This window comes from Lycorma delicatula, chromosome 3, assembly GCF_047948215.1.
Source record: "Lycorma delicatula isolate Av1 chromosome 3, ASM4794821v1, whole genome shotgun sequence".
NCBI classification, from domain to species: domain Eukaryota; kingdom Metazoa; phylum Arthropoda; class Insecta; order Hemiptera; family Fulgoridae; genus Lycorma; species Lycorma delicatula.
The window spans coordinates 185,390,090-185,413,186 of NC_134457.1; the positions used below are offsets into that span (position 1 = coordinate 185,390,090).

General features: G+C 29.1%; 1 protein-coding gene across 1 annotated transcript in view; it reads left to right on the forward strand.

Moving 5' to 3' along the window:
- Positions 1 to 20,405, forward strand: part of Ptx1 (pituitary homeobox homolog Ptx1) — a 173,815-nt gene extending 153,410 nt beyond the window's left edge. Inside the window, exon 4 of the mRNA XM_075359257.1 lies at positions 19,791 to 20,405. Within this exon, the coding sequence (XP_075215372.1) occupies positions 19,791 to 20,405 (615 nt within the window). The remainder of the gene's footprint in view (positions 1 to 19,790) is intronic.
- Positions 20,406 to 23,097: the final 2,692 nt, after the last annotated feature.

Consider the following 23,097-nt stretch of genomic DNA (forward strand, 5'->3'; position numbering starts at 1 on the left):
ACTTCCACTATACAGAAACTGTTTATACAGTGAACATCATTAATTTCAGAGAACGTAATTCTAACAGTACAATTTATCTTCAGATGCAAGGATGACAGCCATAAGAAAGTATTGGATCCTCACTTGAAAGATAATTTTAATTTTCCTTTATCTTTCATACAATATGCATATGTAGGCTAGAATTCCTCAATTCAATATGACGGTAATAGCTGTTTAATAGATAAGGTATTTTATGATTATTTATTCAGAATATGAAGTGAAAATAAATGTTAGAAGAAAGAATGGTAGGAGACGATAAGCCCATGTATGTTTGTACAAAATAAGGAAAAAATAAAGATGTTAAAAAAAGTAAAGATAGTAAACGACAAAAGAGAGAAAATTAAATTAAAACAAGAATAATAGTAATAGTTGAGGAAGCGTTTAACAGAAAGAAGCAGGTGTAGTAATATAAAGTTAGCCGGCCTCCGTGGCGCGAGTGATAGCGTCTCGAGCTTTTATCCTAAGGGTCTCGGGTTCGAATCCAAGTCAGATATGGCTTTTCTCAAGCGTTACAAAATTGCTACTTCACCTCATTCTCTGAAGCAATACCCAACGTTGATCTCGGATGTTATCATAATGTTATCATTTCAGGTAACTTTTTTTTTACCCTCTTGAGTGTACTTTTATATGAATGCGATAATTTTCTTCTTTTTTTATAAAAAGAAATTAAAGAAAAGGTAGCATTCTAGAAATATCATTTTTGTAGGCTAGTATGCAAGAAAAGGGTAAAAGAAAAAGAAAGAAAAACAAGATATAATTTTATAGAAGTTTCGTCAACTTTAAATAATTTTGGATTTTTGTAAATACTTAATTTCATGCCACCAAAAGTTATAAAAAATATAATATTTATTTTTGTCGTACCATGTATTTGAGCCATGGTCTGCCAAATTTCAGAATTCTACGAAAGTGAGTACTTTCGTAACTATATATATATAAATTTATTTATTTATTTATTAATAAATAAATATTACAATATGCAAGTACGTGTAGCGTTCTAATAATGTACAGATATATTTTTATATAGTTTTATGATAAAATTGTAGTTACATTATACTTAAGCTATAATAAAAAGTATAATAATATTAGTGTTTATCAACAAATTTCATGACAGGCTGATATATGTTTACTCTCTCACCCGCACAAAGATGTGCTGGAAAGAGAGATTATGTACCTAATTACAACATGGCACGGACATGGCGAAACTAATGTGAATTCCACTTGTATTAATAATTCCAGTAGCGTACGGGTAATATTACAACTGACAGTCACGGCGGCCTGCGGGCTTAACCTAGGATATGTTGATTATTTAAACAGAAAAAGTCCAGTTTTGCATGTGTAATTATGTATGGCATTACGGGTTGAAGGATTAACACGATTTTGCTATCCTACCTAACCAATCAATGGCTGGGATTATACATCGTCAATTTATCATTTCATGTGTTCTCGGTTTTAAATCTAATGTCTCTATGATTGATTGAATGAAATGAACAAACCAACGAATGAATATTTTCTGTTGTATCCGACTCTAAAATAAAGGTTACCGCATATTTTATATTCATATAAACATAAACGTTACTGGGAACAGCTATAACTGTATACTGCTATCGCTGGCAAACCACATTTTTATTTTAGCTTAGCGAGATTTTTGTTTTCAGAGGGATTCTTTTCTGATTTTATATTATTTTTATATCAATTACAAAAATATGATACTCACTGACAACGCTTTTTCTACTCAATTTCAATTTATTTAATCCTTCGCACTTTTGTTACATGTAATATTTTTATCCCAGGAAAATAACTTTTCTCAGTATTATTCAACCAGCATAATTTACGAATATTCCATTTTTAATTTATCATAAATTATATATAACGATTTAAACTGTATCTTTACGAATCGAAATTATTTTTATTTTATTTTATAATTTTAGGTTTATTATTGGTAAATGCATCCGCCTAATATTACTTTTTTATTTACATAGATAAGGGGTTTTCAATTTATATATCAATTTAAAAATAAATTATAATCATAATAGACAGAAAAAACCAAAGGTTCGATTCTCATTTTTAGTATTTAAAATTAAATACTAGGTTTTCTATTGTTTTTATCTTTTTAATCCAAAATCTAGAGTAATTAAACAGATTTAATAGAAAAACCAGCTAAAAAAACAAAACTTATATCAAAAGGTATTGTACTGAATTAGGAAACACTATATTAGAAGTTCCGAGTTTACAAGATAAGCACTTGAGTTTCAAGTTGGAATTTTTTTACAGTAGAGCCACCTCCATTAAACCCGACATGTATTCAGGAAACAATAACTCAAACTCAAAGATGTTCCCACATCATACAGATATAACGTATACCTTACAAAATACAGCGGTAAACCATTGATGAAAAAAGTATCAGGGGAAAGCGTGAATGGTGATAAAGGGACAATTCACTCAAAGAATGAACGAAAAGCAAAACAAATAACCCCACCCAAATGAGTATTTCAGGCACTCTTTAGAAATTGGGCATCCTTCTCTCTTACAGCCCTCAGAAGACATCTTTACCTCAGAACTGATAAACGATTTTGCATAACCTAACTTAAATTTATATGAGAAAATTTCTTTTACTGCAGATTTAAAGGTCACCAATGACGAGGTTAACGTTCCGTTAATGAAAAATTTCGTTCATCTAAGATTTGTGTGATATCCAACTAAACTTACAGTGAGAGTAGAGGCATCCAGCTGGAGGGGCATCTTGGGTAGCAAATTCATGATCATGTTAACAGAGAAGAATCAGATGACAGTACCTTATATCATCGCTCTATAATTTTCTTAGAAAATTGTTCATTCACATACTTTATTCGATATAGGCTCCAGACAACTTGCTTCTACAGAATACTTCTTTGATAAAGATCAAATTATACTTAATCTTACTTAAAATGTATTTTTTTTTTTGTAATTTGTTATTTCTTTCTAATATTTAGATGGTTTATTCGGTTAGTTTGTGTAACTGAAAAAAAATAATAAATAAATTTATATAATATCTAGTGAATATACAGGTCATTTTACATTACCTGTATTACATTTCAGAATTAGTTTGGAGCCGCTAGGTAGCGCTGGACTCGAGGGACTTCGAAACTATCGTATTTATGATCAAATTTGGCTCATTATCAGAATATATATTAGTTACGTGAAAAAAAAAAATTATTGCAAAAAAATGGACCCGCTAGGTGACGCATGGGTCGAGATATTTCGGAAAATTGTATTTATGGCCCGATTTGGTTCATATTCAGAATATGTGTTACTTACATGGAAGGAAATATATCAGCAAAAAATGGACCGCTAGAAGGTGCTGGAGTTGAGATATATGGAAAAATTGCATTTATGGTCCAATTTGGCTCATATTCAATATATATATTAGTTACGTGAAAATAAATATTTTACGAAAAATGGACCCGATAGGTTGGTCTGGGGTTGAGTGAGATATTTAGAAAAATTGTATTTATGGACCGATTTGGTTCATATTCAGAATATATATTAATTGCGTGAAAAGAAAAAAAAATTGCAAAAACTATACCTGGTAGGTAGCGCCGGTATCGAGATATTTACGAAACATACAGATATACAAGCAAACTTTCTTCTATTTATATATAAAAAAAGGCAATATTCGTATGTGTGTACAACTGGACCGATTTACGCGCGGATTTTTTAAAAATGGTCCGCGTTGTCCGGAGAAGGTTTAAAGCTACTAAAATTCTCGATCTGACCAGTAAAAAGAAAGTGTGGGGTATTTTGAACCAACTACTGTGTTTAGAGAGTAGTTTGAATTAAATCCGACAGGTAGTGCTATTTTGACAGATTTATTTACATTCTGACTTTTATAAAGTAAAAGATTAAATTTTGTGAAGTTTCGTAATGTTCTTTAAAAGTTTTTTAATGTTTTATCAAACTTTCAATTGTGTTCATTTAATACATACTCAAATTTAGCAATAGCGAAGCATTACTGGATCTGCTAGTTACAAAATGAAAGGAAATTTAGGATTTTTATAAGAAAAAAATAAATAATTTTAAAAAGTAGAATTGAAATCCTTAATTGTCAAAACCAGAAACTTAAAAAATAATGAATATATTAGAATTAAACATTTTTAAACAGTATAATAAAAATGCGTAATAATATAGTTATAAATTCAGTCTTACGAATGATTGACTGATTATTTAAAATTATATTCTGGAAGTCTTCAGATATCTGATGCAGTTTTCTTAGTCTGTTACTTACAGAGAACTACAGTCATTGATCGTGTAATAAATGAACTTGTTACATCAACAAATTTCCAGATCAGGATGTACTTTTAATTATATCCAAAAAAGGAATAGTAATCTAAGACGATGCCGAAGAGCAGTTAAGAGTTAAAATGTAATTGATTTGCTAGTCTTTTAACTACTCCTGTATCAGAAATTTAGCGAATAATCATCTACATCAACCTGACATACAATGTTAAGTTAAAATAGTTTTACTATAAAATCCAATTTTTTTTTTTTCTACAGAACGGAAACTTTTGGTACGGGTAAATAAATTAGTATACAATCTATATTTAACAGTAATTCAGCCGATATCTATTTTATCACAGTTAATAAAACCTTTCAAATACCATTTGTAAATATATTTATCAGATTCATATAATAAATTTTTAAAATCACAATTTTTTATTTTTATTTAGTTACCCTTTTTTTTAATCTTTGTGTTAGCGTACATAAATAAATTAATATATACAAACTGAATAATTTAACAGCCTTAATGCTTAATATTTGTAATAATTATATTATTATAATGTTTCAAAAGGAAATTAACAGAAAAACAAGCAGATATTATGATTAAATGTGACGTTATCTGCTTTGAGGGTAAAGATAATCTTGAATGCATAAAGGGAGCAATAAGAGTCTGGACAAGTCAATAGGATTACATAGGGTGGTGAGTGAAGGGTGTGTGTGTGTGGGGATTTTAACGGTGTAGTATGGGGGAAGCTGGAGGTTAGTTGATATTATGAAGCAGACCGCCGCAGTGGGAGATAGATGACCCTTCCTACCGATGCTGACATCTCATGCCATTCTCTGATTTGCTTTTTGATATACACGTTGGTATATACTGCTGCACTAGTCCAACAACAGATATCCACTAATGAATAAACCATAACTGTGCGATCAGTTACATTACAATTTCTGTGTTTGTTATGTATATGTACTTAGGCGTGAGTGTATATGTTTAATACAAATTTAAATTACGTTTCATTGTGTAAATATTACTAAAAGTAATTGTGTTAATTACTCTTTAAGTATTTACTTATAAATTTACACATACATTACATTTATTTAAATTAATAACAACATTTTTTGGACAATTCTAACAGATTTTTTCTCCTCGTACCAATCAGTTTCAAGTTATCAGTCATACAGATCTATATAAACGGTTATATTTCAAAAGCAATACAGTAAAATAAAACAGAGCAAAATTTTTTGACAGTTTAATTTTTTTCTTTACACTATTTGTCTCAGACTATTTTCTTATGACTACATTGTACGTGAATCGTCTAAGATACAGACAACACTGTTCAAAGTTACTCTCTTTGAGAGTAATGATGCTCATTATACAGACAGCGCCTGCAGAAAACAAGACTGAGGCGGCCCATATAGAGCCGATAAATATTCTCTTTTCATTGAGCCTGAAATGTTGATATGTGACAGTTTATTAGCTTCAAAAAAAAGTTTAAAGTCCACTTTAATAATTAAAAATAATGAATATACGAAATCATATTAAAGCAAAAATTTGAAGATACTAAATAAATATTAAAGACCGAGACAAAAATAATATCATCACATTCAAGGAAATTTTTTATTAATTATTATTGTAGAAATTATCTTTTAATAATAAACTACTTTTTCATTTCTTTTAAGGAAAGCAGATTTGTAAATATGATTCATATTAACTTTTGCCAAAGAATGATATAACAGAATTTTTGTCTTAAAACTCGTTCAATATTTTGAAAGAATTATAAGAAATGATATTGTTTTAGGTAGCGGTGTATAGAGGCATAATATCAAATTTTATATATTTATAATAAATACATTTTGTAAAATTTAATTGTTATTTACTTTAATCGTAGTTTTAATTAATATAAATAATAAGGATTAAATGCATATAGAATGTACTTACTTATTTCGGTTTTGAACATACGGATATTAAGTAAGTTTCAAGTTAGATAATAAACTATAATATGAAAATTATTTTTTATTATTTAAAAAAAATGGAAATAGAAAACGAATTAAAAGTATCTCTACAATTATATTATATACATGCAGAGCAATTTTAAATTATAAAATCTTTTTAAGCCAAAGACGATGACACCCATTTGGAAACGGATGTCATCCTCTTTTAGGTTACCTTCATTTTTGACTTTAACAAGGTTCAAAAGAAATCTACACCGCATATTTCGGTTTAAAACAATTTAATTGAGAATATTATTATTAGCTCAGATAATGGAAGGAGTAAATGATCTTAAGTCAGGCCTTGGTCTTAAGTTATAACCATATTATAAACCTTTCTTATAACGGAATTTACAAAAGAATTCATCTAAACTTCTACAACAGTAGTATTATAAAAATGTTAACATAAAAAATATTTTTTACTGTGTTATTTGAACTGAATTTTTCATATTTTATAAAATCACTGGATACGGCTTTAGCATTCTACTTCTACCATTACATTAAAATAAAGAATTTAGTTTATTTATATTGAAATATTTATTCATTTAATTTATTTTCAATAATTGGTTGATTTTGATTAAACCAAACAATATTGTTCACTCGGGTAGTCAGTAGAGCAATCCCTTCATCATAGCTTATCGTTTTAATTTGTTATTTCATCTTCATCACTTCGGAGGCTTTCACGTTACCTTTTATTGCAACGATTTTAACAATTTCATCACATATTTTAAAAGTTGGTTCATTTCATTCTATCTTTATCCATTTCGTTTTCAATATTATTTTCATATCCCACATATTTACGATAAAATGGAAAATGGACCGAAATTTTAAGTTATTAAAAAAAAAAACATGCCGTAAAGTATAGTTTAATCAGAATTAGGTTAATCGAAACACAATCGACTCCTGTTGTACTTGAAAAAATATTCCATTGTGTATGTTTTTAAATAATTGAAAATTAAATTCTGAATTAATAAGAGAAGAGTAGTAATTATAATAAATGGACAACTGATACAAAAAGGTGAACAGAAAGAGCTTATTCAAATGAAACACTTATTTGTTAAATAAGGAATACTAAACTCTGAATTGATAACATTACAACACTAAATCCTAACTCGTAAATAAATCCAGTATTTATTATATTCGGTCTAATTTCAGAGATTTAAATGTAAAACTTATTAATATTAAAATTATCTGTCGCTAACTTCTATTCAACAGCTAGTAAATTGAATTGTATGTAGTACTTACGTTGCTAATAACAAAACAAATTCACAAATTATTTTAAGAATATAATAGTGATGAAAAACATATAACTTATTCTATAATATCTAATTAAACTTTGTGCGTAACAAGTATTTTTTTAATTTTTTTAAATTAAATTTACGTACAATCAAATACAGCCCACGTATTTTTTTATTGAAAATAAATCTTACTTAACCTACTTAAATCTTATTTAACCTCCGGGACAATTGTTAGGTATTGATTCAGAGGATGAGATGAAATGGCAATTTTGTAGCCTGTGAAAATGCCATGCCTGACCGGTATTCAACCCGGGACCTCCGAATGAAAGGCAGAGATGCTACCAGTCGCTCTATGGGGGCCGGTATATTGAAAAATACCTAAATTGTTATTAAATATTGCATACTGTCCAGTGGTAAGGAGTAACTCCCTACTGTTAGTTATATTTTTAATTTAATTTGTTTATAACAGAAAAATTGTGGAAGAGTAATATTTTTATTTTTTTCTAAATCCAATTCTCATCAAAAGAAATAAACATTTCAAGCACACAAGTAACAGGGAAAATTATTAAAAAACTATAGTTTTCTATTATAATTTGTTACTCAAATTATTTTCAATATTTTTTGTTTTCAAATTTATTTCGAACCTGTAAAGGGTAGCTCTTTCTTTATATTTTTTCTGTTTAATTTTTTTATTATAAATATATTTTAATTAATTCCTTTATAGGTATATCTAATCATTTGAGTACGCAAATAAGGAAACAGTTCGCTTAAACTTGTGTCTGGAGTGTTCTAACTTATGGATGTGAAACATGGATGCTTGGGGAAGCAGAAAGAAGAAGAATGGAAATAATGGAAATGTGAATTTGGAAGAGAATAACAAGAACAAGCTGGGTGAATAGGAAAAGAAATGATAAAGTGTTAGCAGAAGTGAGTGAGAGGAGGTACTTGCTAAATGTTATACTAAGAAGAAGAGCGAAATTAATAGGACATGTACTACGATATGACTAGTTCTTGATGAATATATTTGAGGGCAAGGTTTTGGGTAAAAAATCTAGAGGTAGACCTAGAGCAACCATCATCAATAATTTAAAGAAGAGATGGGCCTTGGTTCATATAATGACTTGAAGAGAGAAGCGAAGCGAGTGGCTAAATCGACAAGGTATAGATAGCCTTTAGTGAAAGATGATGATGATGGTTTTCTACGTACAAAAAAGGTATATTTACAAATGATGATTACGTAAAGATTAAATGTACATCTAATTATAGATTTACGTTTTTTTATAACTTTTTTCTTTTACTTTTACTCTTGGATTTTTTTTTTTTTTAGTAATAATGTAGTGTAGTTATTTCTTTCTATTTTAATCATGAAGATCATTTTTCGGAAAATTTTGAATTAGTAGAGTTAATCAAAAAGATGTTATAGGATAGATGTTATAGATGTTAGGTTTAATAACGCTGCATGAAAATATTAATCTGTTTTTATTATAATGATTTTTATTAAAACATTTTGTCTTTCCAATTAATCATAAAAATTAGAAAAGATTTCGTTATTTGGATTTCAAACTGGTTTAAAATGTCTTATTTACGTTCGAATTTTGGAACACGACAATATTTATTAATAATTAAAAAATTAATATTAATATTTAATATTTTATTAATATTAATAAAACCACTGGAGGTTTATTCTCTTTTGTATTTTTTTATTATGAAATATATGCATACTTCCTTATCCTTTCTATTATAAATAATACAATTTTGAAAAAAAAAATACCATTAATGGGACTTTTTTGCTAGATTTAGTAGCAGGAATACCTACTTCAATTTTCTTCATTAAATTAGTTTTAAGGATAAAAAAAGGATTCTAGTAGTAGCGTTTGAACTTTTATGAACTGATTGGAATCACTGATATAAACTCGCAAAGCACACTTAAGAATAGACCCGTAAGTAAGTTTACTTAGCTTAACTTATTAACCCAGAGCCAAAAGTTCAACTGAGATCAACTAAATAAGACATTTTCATTTTGATACATTGCGATGGATGACAAATTTTAAATCTATCTCGAATAATAATTAGTAATTTTCAGTAAATGCTACAAATTTTGAGGTCTGGTCGAACCAGCTTTATTTTAAAGCTAACAGTTCCTACATCCGGTCTCCCGGTTAGCAATTGTACGTTACAACCTAATAACCAACACGACCTTATCAGTGTATCAAGAGATATAACGAATTGTAGGTACATTCATTTCACGTAAAAGGGGTCCATCTCTCTAAAGGTCTCGAAATAACAAAGCTGTACTAGGTGTCTGAGATTTCCGTAATATCACACGAATCAACCAGACAGTAAATTTTAATCCAAAAAGAAAATATAAAAAAAAACTATAATACATAACAAGCTATAATATTATATAAACGAGTAAGAGTTACAGAATTATTTCCAGTAATGTAGTAAAAATTTCAAGTACTAGAAGAAGAAAAGTTTACAATATATATGAATTTAATAAAACAGCAAATAGAAACGCTCAAGCACGGCTTATAAAACTTGGTGATTAGATACGCATTTCGAATATTAAACAATCTCAATCATTATTAAAGAAATAAATTTGATGAGAACAATTTATCAATCGTAATGCGCACCCAGTTTAACTATTTGTAAATATTTTTGACAGTTTCTCTTTGATATATTATTATAATAAGTGTTTGGTACACCGGCTTCTTTGAATTAGGCCTTTTTCTTAAAATAAGTTTTCTTTTAAACCACAACAGTATTTTATGGAATTTCCTTTCCAATGGTGTTCTTTATTTTCTTTTGATAACTTTCAACCCGCTGCGTCTTCACAGGCTGTTTAGTTTTATTAATTATTCCTGTAAATTATTTTTGTATTTTATTATTTACTAACTACTTTAAAAAAATGGTTTGATTGAACCCCAGCTTAACTTAAACATGCTGTCATTACAACTCCTTCATTAATTATCTACATAAAATCAACATCAGGCATTTTTCTTTCTTTCTTGTACGAAGTAAAGGAGGTATTTTAATCGCGAAAAATTTCGGTTTCCAGATCTCAACGGAAATATCCATTTTGACCATCCCTGCATACATTTTGACTAGTTTCGGCATGACGTCTGTACATACATATGTATGTATGTACAGACGTCATGCATAACTCAAAAACGATTAACCGTAGGATGTTGAAATTTTGGATTTAAGACTGTTGTAACATCTAGTTGTGCACCTCCTCTTTTGATTGCAATTGAATGAACCAAAAGTGCCCAAAAAAGCCCAAAATCCCCAGCTTTTTCTTAATTGCAATAATAAGCTTTCATTGAAAGCTTTTCAATGATATATCATAAATGTTAATTATTTTCATTGGTTCCAGAGTTACAGCCAAATAAAATTCTACTTAATGAAATATTTGGATCTTAGGTGAAGGCACATCGATTCGAATCAGACTTCTCCTTTTTTTAACTTTTTTTTTAATTTAAATATATTACTTTATTAATAAGTATTAAAAAGTAAAATTTTACGATGAATAATAATTCAATAATAACAAAAAAAAAGAAAAAAATATGATAAGTTTTTAATGAAATAAAACTTTATGTATTTTTCATTAAAAAAAAAAAATGTGTAAATGAAATTTAATAGGCGTACATGGAAGTCATGCTGTGAACATCAGATTTTTTTAACAAGGAGAAACCCTGGCACAAAAAAATTTGAATTTAATCGTTGATAATGGTTAAATTAATTACCACGAATACTACCACTAAACAAATTTAAAAACCCTGGAATAAAATTTAATGATGTGCAAAAACTCCTACAAAATGAACAATAATAATTTTTATCCTTACCCAGCTCATATCATACCGATAAAATGAAATAATTCGTAGTTTTGAGTCTTCAAAATTCTCAACATGAGGCAGATATAGTAGTGTAATGTTCGTAATTATGAATTATAGTATAAAATAAGGCATTATAATAAGTCAAATTACTTATTACTTAATACATTTTTTTTTTGTTTAACTTCCGGAACCACCATTACACATTGCTTCAGTGGATGAGATGAATGATTTTTAGCGTGTGTGAAAATGCCATGCCTGACCGGGATTCGAACCCGGGACCTCCACCACTCGGGACATAATTTATAACTAGGTCATATGCAACACGCATTTAGAAAACATGTATTTTTTAATCTTGTTTTATTAAGATACAGCGTTTCTTAAGAACCAAAATCAATTTTACAAATATTTTTTTCAATAATTATTAGCGAAATTAAAACTAACTGGAAAGTAACCCTTATGTTACTGAATATAACAATTCTAGGAATATATAACATAATTACTGTTACAATGAAAATTATTTAATTGTCTACATACAAGTTAGACCAATTATTTATAATATTACATTTAATAATAGCTACTCAAACAAGTTAATTTTAAATATATAACGAGCAGTTCTAAAAAAAAAATAAATATTTTAGCTACCTTTGGAACTTTTCTATTCTTAACAGAATTTTTAGCAAAGCAAAATGTAACTTACGAGATTGGATAGTGACAGAATTACTGCTGAACCACCGCTCATAATACGATCGTATTAATACACAGCCTCATAAATAATATTAACTGATATAAAGCAAATAAAAAGAGATTAGTAGGTATCTAATGTGTTATAAAGACTAGTTTTTTAATCTATTTTCAGAAGTTTAGTTATCAATTTTAAAAATCCAATTTGTTTAAAAGGTTTTATGAAAGGAATTGAATACTGATTTATACTTTGCGTATCGTAAAATTTGTTTGTTTAAAAAGCGTTAATAAAAGAAACACGAGTAATCCGATAAACAAATGAAGTTAAATAAAATAAACATTAAATGTCAAGTTTATATTTATGAAGTAGAGAACTTAATGACTGTGTGTATAGTCTACTTAAAAAGAAATTCAGCGTGAAAATACAGATAGTGACGCTTGCGCGTGTGTGAATGTTGTTGTACTAGGGGAAGATGTACATTAGAAGGGAAGGTCGTCTGTCTTCATCTCCGGCAATTAAACGCATCGTTGCCCATTCCCCTATCAACCAGCTACTGACTATTACGTTCACCGCACACACCACGTCACACCCTAGTAGAATAGCAATCATTCACAAGATTCACATAACTAAACGGGTGAGAAATGAAAGATGATATCAAAAGTTTTAAAAATGAGTTTTTTACTGCACGATTTGTTGTTAAGAATACAAAGTGTAATAAATATCCAAACAAAAATCAACAGATCTTAAAAAATATTTTTTTAATTTTCCTAACTCTAAAAGAACCAATCTGGCTATAATATAAACAGAGTTGTTCGTGAACTGTTAAATTTGAAATCTGTGAATTTCTACTTTTTCAACAAAGCACACTTTAATTCTGGAAAACCTCAACGGTTATTGTATTCGAAACCTACAAAAAAAATCTTCTAAGACTCATTATCCCATTTCCCTTCTGAACCGACAAATCACAATTTTTTAATTACCAAATAGGCACATAACGATAGAATAAACAGAGAACTTCAAAGTCTGATTTCATGATTGTTTTTGTGTTAAGCACTTGTATATTTCAGTTCACACTAATGCAAGTTATCTAAGTATGTGCCCAGAAATATCTTAAGACTTTCTATAGTAATTTCAAAGAAAATTGCAGTGCTAGCTAGCCAAGGATTGTCCTCGATATACTACTAGAAGGAAAATTGAGTCATCATTAAAGTATAAAACCATCCAAGTAAAGAATTATGTAAAAAAAAAATCATTTTTTGAATAAAATTATGAGATACAAGACCCATGATCGCCGTATCACAACTCCTCCCCAAGCACAAAACCAATTTTAACCAAAATTAAATGACAGCAATGAGCAAATTCAGAAATATCAAACAAAATTTCATTAAAATAAGATAATCGATTCCAAATATATCACCAAATTTACATATTAAATTAATGGAATTATATAATTAATACAAGATTGTGACCTTGAGTCCAGCAACGACAAATAAGAAAAGATGATTATTTTCCCCTTATCCCTTTATGAAGTTTGGATGCAATAAATTGTGTGAATAAATTTAACTATACTTTCAGAATATTTTGATACACGTGACCCATAAGGTTCATTTCCCCTTGAATTTTGATCAACTGTGACAAAAATTAAACAGCATTAGAGTTTCATAAACAGAAATCATTGTATCATATCAGTTCATGTAATATGGATATATAATATAATACTGGATGTATCAAATAGAATGTATATACGTACGCGTATGTCACCGTTAAAGACCGAAATTAGAGAATGTCAATATTCTCCGATCAATGTCGACACAAACCAAATACGTTAGTGAAATATCGAAATAATTTCTTATTCGGACCTTTGCCGGTATACTCTTATGTCAAAAAACACAGATAAGCTCTGGTGGGTGTCGAAACGATAACTAGAAATCTAAAAAAAAACCCAATACTAATCTCTAAGATAAATAGATTACGAAAAACCTTCGTAAAAAAAATAAAGTTTAAATTTAAGCCAAAAATAATCTATTCTCGCTTCCCTCGCTAACCTCGTCTAATTAACATTAAATATACTAATTATTCATGTTATTTTCAAACATTGGAGGCGATTAATCAAATTCACCGAATTCAGCATGCACTGATGGTGAAAGTTGGATAAAAATATTTTTATAAAAATATTGAACAAGGGTAAACCATGTGTCTATTCATTTGTATCGTTATAGTTCATCCGTGCAGTTAACAACTTATTCTGTATATCCTGAATGACATTTTAAAATTATAAAATTTTGAAAATTTGATTAAATTTTTTATGATTCCGGTGAATTTGAATAATCGCTCCCAATGGTGTATATTTAACTTAATTAGACAATATTAGTGAAGCGAGCGTAGGTTATGTTTGGCTTAAATTTAAACTTCCTTTTTTTTACCAGGGTTTCTTGTTATCTACTTACCTTAGAGATTGGCACTGGGTGATTTTTTTTTTTTTTTTTTAATTTCTAGATAACGTTTCGACCTCCACCAGAACTTATCTGTATTTGTCGACATATACCGGTGAAAGTCTGAATAAGCAAATATTCCGGTCATTCACAGATTTATTTGGTATGTGTCGACATTCACCGGAGAATATCGAAATTTTCCAGATATCGGTCTTTCACGGTAATATATACATTCTTTCGAAATTTGTAATGCTAATTTTTTTTTTTTTGGATAAAGTCACTAATATCAAGATTTGTAAAACTTCAATATCTCTTGAAAATCTCTTTTCAATATCTCTTGAAAATGCGACCCGATTAGTATACTTTTCCTTATAAATAATATTGTGTAGCTGCATACCCGGGAAAGAAATAACTTGAAAACTTACATCACTGTTACCGTGTTAGTCTTCAAGAGTTTTATATTCTGGATTACCTTAAAGATAGATTACCAAAATTATTAGAAGAATTGAAATGTAATAAATAGGATACTTTTAATTTTCGTCATATTTTTACCCGAAAACTTTATTAGTTTTTAGTTAGTTAATTTTAGTATTTTTCTACAAACACAATTTTTCCCTAATGAGTATATCGTGATTTGTTCAACTAGTAAAAAATAAGCCACCCCGCTCCACCGGCTTAATGAGTTGAGGATGATATGTATGACATATAAATGAAGTGAAACATATTTAATAAAAGATTATTTTTTATACAAGTAAATCCGTAAAAATATTCTTATCAGTTTCATCATATCTATCACTATGTAAAAGTATTAAAATTTAACCCGGTCAATCGCAGTATGTACATCCACTATGACTAGTAATATTAGCCTAAATAAATATAATTTTTATTCTAAATAAAATATTGAACTTAAGACATATATTGCTTTTAGTTCAAAACATATCCTACGTATTTTAGATAACAATTAAGAGTACTGATGAAAAAAATTATCATTTTATTTTAAGGGTTGTTGATTATGAGTCATTTTATCTTATTTTTCATATTATTGTTAACACAATATTTTAATTCCTTTTGCAACAAATTAGTATAATTAGCACAATTTTCACATTTTTGTAAATAAGTGGAAACATTATTTTAATAGCATAATGGTCAAAAAATAAATATTAATAGTAAGAAAAAAATATAATGATTACATAAAATTTAAGGTTCATTCAAAAAAAAAAGAAATTACTAACAAAAGTTAAATAAACGAAAAAGAAAAATCGTATTTTGTTAATTTAAAAAAATAAAAAGCTTACACAACAAGAATCTTTTATGTAATTTTAATAATTTATAGGTTAATAATTCACCAGCAGCATAGTACAACAACTATTTGCTGTTGTACTCAGTTTCAAATTCAAGGGCAGGTATAATGTCGAAGTATATCTAAAACCACCATTAACATGTTGACAAAACTTTGGATAAAACCAACTAAAAATGGAATAATAATATATTCTAACTGAAATAATACTCTGTGATGAGAATGTATATTATCATAAGTGACGGGATTCAATAGAGTACATCCTCACGTTTAAGGAATTGGAAAAATGGAAAATCAGATAATCATTTAGTAGATAAATTTTGTATATAATTTAATGATAAATTATTTTTAATCCTGTATATTTTACCTGTTAAAACTATAATTTTGGTTAAAAAATTATTACCTCTTAAAGAACTATATAATAATACAGTAAATGGTTGTAGGAAACATAAAACATTTATTATCAAATTAAAACAAATAAATAGCTTTCAAAATTACCTGGAAGTTACTTCTACTAGGAACTAACTTACTCCCTTTTAGTGGAAAATAATACAAAGGAAGTACAATTTCTGTATAAACAAGTTGTTAATATTTAAAAAAAGTATTATCACGCATCATCATGCAGATCAACATATTATTTTCACTTAAAAATTAAAACGTTAACTAATCCTACGTGAATGTGAATACGGAATGAAAAATAATTAATGAAAACGTTGTTAACGATTGGATGTATCCAAAAACCCTTATCGTATTCCGGTTTGAAAATTACAATAAGCTTTATACTTTGGTTTTTGCCGAGAATTAGCAAAATTCTATTTGTTTTTTTAGTAACTGACAAAGAATAAAATTAAATTTTCCGATAAAGCAACAAAACCACAATATTTAATCAGAAACTATAATTCTTAAACATGGACAGAATCGAAGAACAAAATTTCCTTATAATTAACTAGCTGGTCAGAACTTGCATGTGATAATACTTTTGATAAATAATAATTAAAGCTACTTTCTCGATAAACGAAAGAGGTATTGAATATATCAAATAGTCTTTTTTATAAAAAATTAATTTTAAATACTGCAATCGGTCTCTGAATTTGATTTGACCAACGGTTTGGTCATAGCAAAATTGAACAATGACAAGGAATATAATCCGGTTGTTACCGCAAGCCAATAAAATGGCCACCATCTAGAAACGGTAAAACATTTCGTAACAATAGTTCTATGTTCTTTCTACACACAAAAACTAAGATCTTGCTAAATTTCAGCTCAATCGATCGAGTAATTTTTGCGTAAAAAAGTAACAGACTCACAGATACCACTAGAATTTTATATAAATAATGGATGGAAAACCCTAGTTTATTAGTGAAGCCTCTGTTATTTTTAAATTAAGATATAATTTATTGTGTTTAATTTGAAGTAATCGGTTTAAACGACTTTAAAAAAAAGAAATCTTTAAATTGCAAAAAGTGATTTCTTTGTTAGTAGTACAGTATTTCAGAAGATTTGAACGATGATAAGTGGGGGTGATCAAACGGATAGGAGAATAGAACTGGGATGATAAAGAGGAGAAAACAAAGCACTTGTGAGAGAGTTAGAGAGAACGAGAGAGTTGCGCAGGTAATGGTGCGCAGAAGTGTCCTACTACTGTGCACCACCAATCAATCTACCGACTCTTCTTTGCTACCACTCGCTCCATCATGGTACCATTCACGCACACTTACTCCATTCCGACTGAACATCGAACAGGTTTAAAGACTAGTCTGGAAAATATACGGCGCTTACAGACATATAAAAAAGACTTGAATCAACGTCAGCTCTACAGTTCAGGAACTTTCGCTCCGTATTAGATAATATTGTTTGTCTACTATGTTAAGTTGTCGCATCGAAACAATTGATTTCATGAATAAAAGTACTATGCGATTTTTTTTTTCTTTTGATTTTATTTAGGGATAAAATACTCCTGGATTTCAAAACATTAATTCACACATCTGATATTACTCAAACTACGGAATTAATAATGGTAAAACATTTACAATCACACCGAGAAAACCCCATTACGGAAAAGTCCTGCATTAATACTTTACAAAACTATCATAACAATTTTTAGATTAATAAAAAACTAGCCGATCCCCGCGGCGGAGTAGTAGCGTCTCGGCCTTTTATTCTGAGGTCCCGGGTACGAATCCCGGTCAGGAATGGCATTTTCATATGCTACAAATTTCCATTAGAGTTAAATGACCATAGCATTCGATGCATGTAATCTTATAAAAAAATAAAGAAATAAAAATAAAACACTAAAATCAACTTTTTAGTTTAAGTTTCGGGAATTCGGTGTTTAATACTGTTGGTTAATAGCGTTGTAGTGGCATCATTGATAGTAGTAATATGTAATAAGGACTAGTCCTTATTACATAAGTATATAGTTAATAAGTTATTAGTACTAGTTTACTAGTAGTTATAACATGGACTAGTACTTACTACTATTAACTAGTTAATAATAATTACATAATTTTGCATCCATCTTTGATTGTTAGGCTAAAAAGAAATTGATAATTTCAAACCCTAATTTCATTTTAAAAAAAATCTGATGTGAGCACCACTTGACTTCCTTGTACGCCTATCTTATTGCATTTACACATTTTTTTTTTTTTTTTAATGAAAAGTACATAAAATTTTATTTCATTAATAATTTCTGATTTTTTTTCATATATTTTTTTTATTGTTGTTATGAATTATTATTTATCATAAAAATTATTTTTTTTCAATCAGAGGTTAATAATTATTAATAAGTATTTATATTTAAATTACAAAAAAAAGTGAAAAAAAAGATGAAGTTTGATTCTCCTTGATGATGATGATGTGCCTTCCCTTTGTAAGTTCCAAGTATTTCATTAATTAAAATTTCATTTGGCTATAACTCTGGAACCAATGAAAATAATTACCACTTATGATAAATCGTTGAAAAGCTCTCAGTGAAGGTTTATCATTGCAGTTAAGAAAAAGTCCAAAATCCAGATTGTTTTGGATTTTGGGTTTTTTTGGATACTTTTGGTTCAGTCGATTGCAATCAAAAGGGAAGGTGCACAACTAGATGTTACAACAGTCCTAAATCAGAAATTTCAACATCCTACGGTTAATCATTTTTGAGTATAGACGTATAGACGTCACGCCGAAACTAGTTAAAATGGATTCAGGGTTTGTCAAAATGGATATTTCCGGGGAAATCTGAAAACCAAACTTTCGCGACCAAAATACTTTCTTTACTTCGTACAAGGAAGTGAAAATTATCCCATTGGAGGTTGGAATCTGCAAAAAATTATTTCTTAAGACTATCCCAAAAATCACCGTCAGTTGAAAAGTTTATATTTACATATATATATATATATATATATATATATATATATATATATATATATAAATGTAATTCAACGCGAACGTGAAAAGTCATCTCAACATTAAGTTGTTACTACATTTATACCTGTTTTTAAATAAAAAATTCTGAAAACATTGTCTTTTTTTATCAATACAAAGAGACAAACCTAGAATCTCCCACTAATCCTCAAATAAGCAGTCAAGCAGTTCAGGAAAAATCATAAGGAAATCTTAATAAATTTAGCAATAGCTTGTAGTCTAATGAGAAAACGTAGTGTCCGTAAAACATAGAAAGAAATGTTTGATACAAGCTCGTACAATCCGAGTTCGCCTACCCCTATTTTGCCCCGATGAAATATACCTCCGCCATCCGGGAAGCCAAAAGAAATTTTTTTAGATTTACTTTGTCTCAGTGCACGAGTCAACTAGATTTTTCCTTCCTTTACTATCTAAAAAATTTCATACCTCTTTTCCCTTTCTCTTTCAGTTATTATTAAAAACAAATATATAAATGATAAAACGGATTACTTGCAAAAATTTGGAATATTATTTAATATTGTCTATTTTTTATTAATTGTTTGCAATTTATTATTTTTTAATGTAATATCATTTTGTTAGTGCAATGTTTTATTGTAATTTTACGTCTTTTCTTAGGTCTGGTTCAAGAATAGAAGAGCCAAATGGAGAAAACGTGAAAGAAATGCCATGAATGCAGCAGCGGCAGCCGCAGCTGATTTTAAAAACGGATTCAGCACTCAATTCAACGGATTAATGCAACCTTTCACGGATACCGATTCCTTATACAGTTCGGCCTATTCATCGTACAATAACTGGGCGTCTAAAGTTCCAAGCCCTTTAAGTAGCAAAACGTTTCCTTGGTCTGTAAACCCTTTGAGCACGGTAAATCATCACCAAAGTTCAGTGAATTGTTTCAACGCCTCCGCTACCTCGGTAGCAGCCTCTATGACGACGGGAGCAGGTACTATGTTACCAGGAGCGACCACCGCCCCGACCGCACCCGCAGCCTGTCCTTACGCTCCACCGACGACGCCGTATTCGATGTACCATCATCGCAGCGCAACAGAACCTTGTAACGTGATGACCTCCAGCATCGCTAGCTTAAGACTAAAGGCTAAACAACATTCATCCGGATTTTCGTATTCCCCTGTCACCACCTCCAGTCGATCCGCTACCTCATCGGGTCTATCGGCTTGTCAATATGCGACTGCCGGTGGTGGAGGCGGTGGAAGCGACCGAGGGGCGATCTGACGCGACGAGAGAATTGGCGGTGGCAGGTACACCGTCGAAGATTTAATAGATTTCAAGGAAGAGAACGATAAGAGACTACAGCAGGCCATCAAGACGGAAGATGAAGAAGATAGAAATATCGGCGAAGATGTTAAGATGGAAGTAAAGTGTCTCGATAGCCAAGAATTCTGAGACATAAACAGTGAAATATGTTACGGACAAAACTTCTTGATTCAGTGATCGATATAGTAAATGAATACGAGTAATTAATCTTGTAACTAAATTCTTAATGTTATCGATAAGTTCTACGAATCCGTCCCTCCTAAGGGATTACGTCAAAAATATCCGATCAGTTATTTAATACAAGTTAAAAATAAACTAAATTGAAAAGATACGGGAGATAAAAAAGTTTTATTTCCTTAAATCACTACTTAGTCAGAGATCAGAAATAATAAAACAAATTAATTAATTATATTGTTAAAATTAGTGCAATGATATAAATTAAATTAGTTTAAATCGAACACGGAAGCTGATTTAAGAGGCGTGACACATTTTCTCTACATAGAACGAGTATTAAAAAAAAACATAAAAATAAAGAAAAGAAAATTAATGTGTGTTTAATGTATCTTAATATTGTTCCTAAAACATACTAAAAAATTAAATAAAACAACCCTTATAAATTTTACGAATTAAAAAATTTATACTGTTTTTGTATAATTTTTTATTTTTCTTAATATTTATGAATTTTAAATTTTTGTTCTTAAATATTAACGAGTGGTTGCTCTATTTTCCTCAAAGAATATTGTATGATTGCGCTTGCATAAGTTATTTGTGTCCAAATAATCCCAGTTGTTTTCATGATATTGGTTGATCAATCGTATAAAAACCGGTTCGAATAACTATATAAGACATCCATAACTGCAATAGCTTTCTAAAAAAAAATAATGACAATTTTTTTTATAATGGAAGTTGGCGAAATCATGTTTATTAAGTATTACTTTCATAACAACAAATATTAGATAGAATTTTATAAACAGAAAAAACTGTTTTTCTAGAAAATTATTACCGATAAATTCCTGTAACAGTATCAGATGCCATCAAAAACAACATTAAGGAAAGATCTGCCGTTCTTTTCGATTAGTGGCGAGTGTATGGTACCGCTGATTTCGAAACAGCTAGTTACAAAATTTCAAAAAATTAATAACAGACATAATAATGTTTTTGATCTAAAGGACAATGCACATTAGCAAAATATGAAATGATTTCGAGAAAGTGAAAATTGAAAGAAAAGCGCCAAAGTAAGTTGAGACACGTTGGTGCGAAAGACCTTTCATTAAGATCCTATGTATTATCATAAACAGCTTGCCACCATCAATCAATCAATCATATAATCAATTAATAGCTGACGTAAATGTCATAAAATCAGCAATTACACATTCAACTTACGAAAGCAATCAAACAATATACTTCAAAGAAAAACGCCTCCCCAAACCCGTTAAAAATGAATACCTACAGTTTTTATTTCTAAAAAACGGTCTGAGCTTTTTATCTAAAGATATATTGTATTAAATGAAGTATTAACATTTTTAAAAAGCATCAAATTTTTAAAAGGTTTAAACATGAATTGAGAATTATATTTAAAGAATCAAATGCTTAAGAGAAAGTTAATGAATGTATCTTCTAAAAATAATTCTAAATACTTTTTAAACCATTGATTTCTTCATATTATTGTTAGCCACTGTTAAAATATTCACTACAAGAACCTCATTATTGGACGTTTTGTGTATTTACTTGTTCATCAATTTATAAAAAACTATTAGGAAAATTTATTAAATAGAACTCCTGTAAGTTGCATCCGTTATTGCATATGAATTACGTTGGTGTTGTATACACCAACATGTTACAAATATTGGTACGGTTCGCACCGTTTACTGATAAGCTAAACGTGTAGTAATATTTTTTATAAAATAATCCTATCGTTGTTTGTATCAGCAAATAAATTCCGTAATGCAGATGCAACAAGTACCAGTACGAATATATATTTACCCTAAATGAGTACACATATAATATACGTAGGCCTACGAAATTTCCTATTATTATCATATTTCTAAGGCACGAATCTAACTTGATTAGTTTATGTTGCTGTCCTTAAAGAAGTAAGAAAGAAAGGATTGTTTAGAATAATATATGATGTTTTAAATACGATTTTACAAGTTCATTTCATACAAAATAAAAAAATTATTTTAATATTATTTTATTTGTTTAGTTAATGTTTAGATATAAATGAAAAACGAATAATGAAATATAAATTATTGAGGAAAGATTGATTTTTTTACTCAATCAAAACTACGAATAGTCTTATGAATATTACCTTTTTTTAAATGCTTTTATTTACAGTCGCATCAACAATTACAGTCATTAGCGATCAAAAGATCACTATATGATCATAAATAATAAAAGTAAACAATAAAGAATAAACAAAAACAAGTAACAACAAACACAAACTAAAATACGTAAATCAGACAAAAACCATTAAATTATATTCTTCATTCCATTGTAGGAGAGGAACCGCAACAGACGTTTTATACCTTCTTTCCGGTTTAGTAGAGATTTCATATCTGAATCCAGGTCTAAGTTTTGTCGGATGGTTCCAAAGATCGGACAATCAAAGAGCAGATGGTACACGGACCGTTTGTCCTTGCACGCCTCACAG